Source organism: Oncorhynchus mykiss, chromosome 18 (assembly GCF_013265735.2).
Source record: "Oncorhynchus mykiss isolate Arlee chromosome 18, USDA_OmykA_1.1, whole genome shotgun sequence".
Taxonomy (NCBI): domain Eukaryota; kingdom Metazoa; phylum Chordata; class Actinopteri; order Salmoniformes; family Salmonidae; genus Oncorhynchus; species Oncorhynchus mykiss.
Genome location: NC_048582.1, coordinates 18,898,170 through 18,903,286, shown reverse-complemented (window position 1 = coordinate 18,903,286; position 5,117 = coordinate 18,898,170). Strand labels below are relative to the sequence as shown.

Sequence of the window (5,117 nt, the reverse complement as noted above, 5' to 3'; positions counted from 1 at the left end):
TTTGCAATTAACTCTTCAACTGCCACCAGTTTGGCCAAAATATTTACGTTTAGATTGTGAAAATATAAACAATTTTTCATGCTGAACCTCTCCTATTGGGGCTACCAAGTGGCGTAGCGGTCTAAGGCACTGCATCTCAGTGCTTGAGCCTGAGCTCAATTCAAGGCTGTATTACAACCAGCCTGAGATTAAGAGTCCCATAGGGTGGTGCACAATTGGCCCAACATCTGGGTTTGGCCAGTGTAGGCCTTCATTGTAAATAAGAATTTGTTCATAACTGACTTGCCTAGTTAAATAAAAAAATGTTTAACAAAATTGACCAAGCACATGATGTTAAATACAGGAAATTAATTGTATTGCTGTAAAAAAACACTGGAAAATGTTTCAGTTGCTCATTAGCTTTCATGCTATATAACATGAGATCTCATACTGAGGAGACTGAGGAGACATCCTAAAGTTATCACAGGAAATAAAGGCCTTATCACAATGAGCCATTTCAAATATTTGTTTTTATTCACTGCTATAAACAACATGTATATTGAAAGAATCCTCTCTAATGAGCCACCTTACAAATCCAACTAAGTTGGTTAACCCTGTTGGAAAGATGCGGTAGCGTGATTGCCTTTCACGAGAGCAACTCAGGTTCAAGTCCCGGTTCCTCAGTTCACAAAAAAAAAATATGTTTTTTTTCAATGGATGTCATTCTGAAACCCTCTCTTGTGATGGCAAATTTAATCCATAACTTATATTGCTGTGATGCAGATCCATGTTGACACTCTATTCCTTAGATACTGTGGTAGGGACTCAACCCCACTTTCATGGACACAATCATTGTTTTTAATTAAAATATAAATCATAAAATTATATTTATATATTTATTAATATTAAATGCGTGCTTTTCGACATGAGCGACTTTTATTGTGAAGACTGGACCTAGACTGGAAGCGGAAGTTATTTTCTGCTCTGCTCAGACATCGCATTAACAGCAAGCTAGCGATCTGTTTAGCTAACATCATCACAGTTTATCCTTCCATTTCGTCGCTACAGTTCGCTATTATTTCCAATTAAGAATGTCAGAAAGAAAAGTGTTAAACGTATGCATAATTCTTGTTTGCTATGTCTTGATTTCTTCTCGATTCGCTGAAAACGGGCAGTTGTTTAGCGAATGCAATGTTTGCTAGCTAGCAGCAAGCTGCGTGTTGCTAATCAGTCTTGGCCATTGAAGCAAAAACTGTTCTATGCTTATCATGACACCTAGTTACACAATAGTAGTAGTTAGCTCAATACGCTTAGCTAGCTATATAGCTAGTAGTCGTACTCATTGTAGCTAACTAACTAGTTATGTTTCCTGTCTATCTTTGCTTATGAGGATATACTGATTTAGAATAGGCTCTCACTGTAAACTTTGAATGTTTTCATCTCTTTGTGAATTGTGTTTGTCTAATTATTCTATGTTTTACTCTCGTTGTAGCTATTGACTGATAAAGGCAATGTGAATCAGATATTTCGTAGTTAAATTACACTGCTGACTGACTGTGCTCGCTCTCCTGTAGAAATACTACCCGCCAGACTTCGACCCGGCTAAAATACCCAAACTTAAGCTCCCTAAAGACAGGCAGTATGTGGTCCGGCTGATGGCTCCCTTCAACATGAGGTATGTTAACACTCTACAACCCTGCCCGGAAACAGGTACCATGAGGTGTGTGTGCCCTGACCCTGTCCATGCGTGTGTTTCTTGCAGGTGTAAGACTTGTGGGGAGTACATTTACAAGGGGAAGAAGTTCAACGCCCGTAAGGAGACTGTGATGAATGAGCTCTACATGGGACTGCCCATCTTCCGCTTCTACATCAAGTGTACACGATGCCTGGCTGAGATCACCTTTAAGGTAAATCTGTTTCTGTGTGTGTGTCTGTAGACTAATCCATAAAACATCAACTACGTCTTAGAACAGTTTGTGTACTCACCCAGTGTGTGTTGTCTATAGACTGATCCAGAGAACACAGACTATGCCATGGAACACGGTGCCACAAGGAACTTCCAGGCAGAGAAACTTCTAGAGGAGGAGGAGAAGAAGATAACTAAGGACAGAGAGGAGGAAGAGTTGAACAACCCTATGAAGGTATATCTCTAGAAACAGTGCTGGAGAACCTGACAGACTGATGATATTTTCTCTACCAGGTTTGTAGAGAACAGTACTGATGTTGTGTTGAAGAGCCGTACTGATGATGTTCTAGGTGTTGGAGAACCGTACGCGGGACTCTAAGATGGAGATGGAGGTTCTGGAGAATCTTCAGGAGCTCAAGGAGTTGAACCAGAGACAGGCTTCGGTGGACTTCGAAGGAATGCTGGGAACATACAAAGAGCTGGAGCAGAGGACCAAAGAGCAGGAGAAGGAGGAGGACGAGAGGGAGACACGGTGAGTACAGACAGAGAGGAAGGTTGATGAGAAGAAAGAGGGAAATTGTTAAGCAATTTTTTTGAGAAATGGTGCAAATATAGCAAAATAACAAAATGGTTGTGTATGTGTTACAGGGAGATGCTAGAGAGAGCTCTAGTGAAGAGGTTAAGAGACTCCGACTCTGACTCAGACCAGGAGAGCAGCAGCAGACCAAAGAAACCCAGCACAGACAGACCTACTGACATCCTCACCACAGACAGACTCACTGACCCACAGGTAACACACACAGACCAAACACACACAGGCCTCACAATACATGTTAACCAACATGCCTACTTATGTCCTGTGTGTTGTTTCTGCAGGGCCTGTCAGTGGGGGGGGTGAAGAAGGCCAAGGTGGAGAGCTGGGAGAGAAGTGTGGGGGGGCTGGGAGGTGGAGGGGTACTGGGAACACTGGTGGTGAGGAAGAAACCAGTGACCTCTGTCCCCAAACCTGGTACCACAGTAAATCCTGCAGGCTCTAACACACAGACAGGTGAGCTATGGAGGCTTTGACAGAAGCTGCAATATCGAAATGACTCCGTATACAATGGGGTGATTTCCTGTTCTGCAGGCGCCTAGCCGAACTAGTGTGCTTACATACTCCTTTAAAAGACCTTTGCTTGAAAAACTAGAAAAAAAATCAGTAACAGTACTTTGTGCATTTTGAGACGTTGTAGCCAGTGTACACTTCCTCAAAATAGAACTCAACAAATCTGGCATAGTTTAAAACATTTTTTTTTTAAACTTTATCCACAATTTCGTGATATCCAATTGGTAGTTAGTCTTGTCCCATCGCTGCAGCTCCCGTATGGACTTGGGAGAGGCGAAGGTCGAGATTCATGCGTCCTCCAAAACACGACCCCGCCAAGCCGCACTGCTTCTTGACACACTGCTCGCTTAACCCGCAAATCCAGCTGCACCAATGTGTCGGAGGAAACACCGTACAGCTGGCGACCAAAGTCATTTTGCCAAGGAGATCTTAGGCGTGCAATTTTAAATCCAACTAATATGTTTGGTGCAGTATTTCTCAATGAAAACATTTGAACGACAACAAAGACTTTATTGAATAATCTTTACTGTTGACCAATCAATGACGAAGGGGTGTAGACTTTGTCATTCTAACCTCGGTACTTCCTGCTTTGCAGTTTCAAAGGCAGCTGCTACTGTACTGATGGAGGCTACTAAGCCAATCACAGCACAGAATGGGTCGTCGTCGCTCAGTCTCCTGGGGACGTATTCCGACAGTGATGACAGCAACAACAGTGAATGAGAGAAAGGCTGGCGATGCTTTGGCTCACCAAAATGCTCAGTCGGTGTCTGAACTTCGTGATATGGAAATGTGTTGATATGTTGTTGGGCAATTCACCTCTTCCACACAACCCAGAACAGTTTTGGATTTTCAAGATCACAACATAAGGATGGTTATTAGGTGTAAGAAAGGGGTAAGCAATTTGATGCCTGTGATGATTTAAAACTACTGTATTTGTTTCAGGGTATATAGGAGAGTTAAAGGGCTGAATTGTATCATTCTGCGTTGTGACCCCTACCCCAATGTAATTAGTTTTCACCTGTGATTTTAGAAAATATATTTTGAAATGTCCGTCTACCAACTACCCTCCAACTTTGTAAAGGTGTAAGTCATGTTTTGGCTTTTCATTATATACTCATTTACCTCTAAATCAGTGGTTCTCTAAATGTTTTCTTGCACTGTGGCACATTCTAAACTATTTTCTCTTGTGCCCTACCCAATCAGATTTTTTGTTGTTGTTGTTGAATACAATGTCTGAGTTTTCTGGAGTCATAAAAATGTACTTTAGGTCCAAGCTAAGTTTTAAAAAATGTTTATTTTTAAGTTGTGTGTTATAGGGCAAGGGTCTCTGAACCGGTCCAGTAGAGACACTGGGTGTGGAGAATGTAAATATAGGCCTGTATTGCAGATAAACAATTGTATTTCTATGGAACCTTTTATTTATCTAGCCAAGTCAGTTAAAGAACAAATTCTTATTTACAAAGACAGCCTAGGAACAGTGGGTTAACTGCCTTGTTCAAGGGCAGAATGACAGATGTTGTACCTTGTCAGCTCAGGGATTCGATCTAGCAACCTTTCGGTTACTGGACCAACGCTCTAACCACTAGGCTACCTGCCACAAAGAGTTTACTTGATAACCATCTACAAGTGAATTTACCCAGAGACTTAAATTGTCTGCTGTAGTAGGCTGCTTTTGTGAGTTTAGAACATGAAATCAATGTGTCAGAAGCAGATAACTTTTCCTAAAATGCTCCTTGATTGAACTTCAAGTTATCACACTAAATTTGTTGCTAAACAGGCACTGGTGTGGACTTGACTCAACAACAATCAAGTGATTGTAACAATGGCAACAATAAAATAAACGGTTCTCTCTTGCACACAGTCCAGTCTAACTCCCCACTTGTCCTGGGGAACTACTACATTCCGATGTCCTCCTTCTCTTCCACCTCATCTGGCATGGAAAGTTAGATTTGGCCCCTGTCTCCAATGCTGTACAGCACGTCAACTCTCTTCCTGCACATTCATTGTGACAAGCTTGCATCGTGCCGTGTCTCTGTGGAAGCAGATGTGGATGGGGCGGTTCAAATGTATTGCTGGCTACTAATGCGTTTGGAATGAAAGATGAAACTACCAATGCCAGATCAACAT

At 41.9% G+C, this 5,117-nt stretch overlaps 1 protein-coding gene across 1 annotated transcript; it reads left to right on the top strand.

Annotated features, from left to right (window-relative positions):
- Positions 1-932: 932 nt before the first annotated feature.
- LOC110495741 (splicing factor YJU2) lies at positions 933-4,850 on the top strand. Its single transcript, XM_021571141.2, has 8 exons — positions 933-1,094; positions 1,554-1,654; positions 1,742-1,886; positions 1,986-2,120; positions 2,236-2,417; positions 2,534-2,675; positions 2,762-2,933; positions 3,586-4,850. The coding sequence occupies exons 1-8, from the start codon at positions 1,071-1,073 to the stop codon at positions 3,708-3,710; spliced, it is 1,026 nt and encodes a 341-aa protein (XP_021426816.2). The 5' UTR covers positions 933-1,070; the 3' UTR covers positions 3,711-4,850.
- The last annotated feature ends 267 nt before the right edge of the window (positions 4,851-5,117 follow it).

Excerpts from the sequence above, each read along its gene's own strand:
- LOC110495741 (XM_021571141.2), top strand. The coding sequence starts at position 1,071 with ATGTCAGAAAGAAAAGTGTTAAAC. Across the intron at positions 1,095-1,553 it reads CAGAAAGAAAAGTGTTAAAC|AAATACTACCCGCCAGACTT; the intron begins GTATGCATAATT and ends GCTCTCCTGTAG. Across the intron at positions 1,887-1,985 it reads TGGCTGAGATCACCTTTAAG|ACTGATCCAGAGAACACAGA; the intron begins GTAAATCTGTTT and ends TGTTGTCTATAG.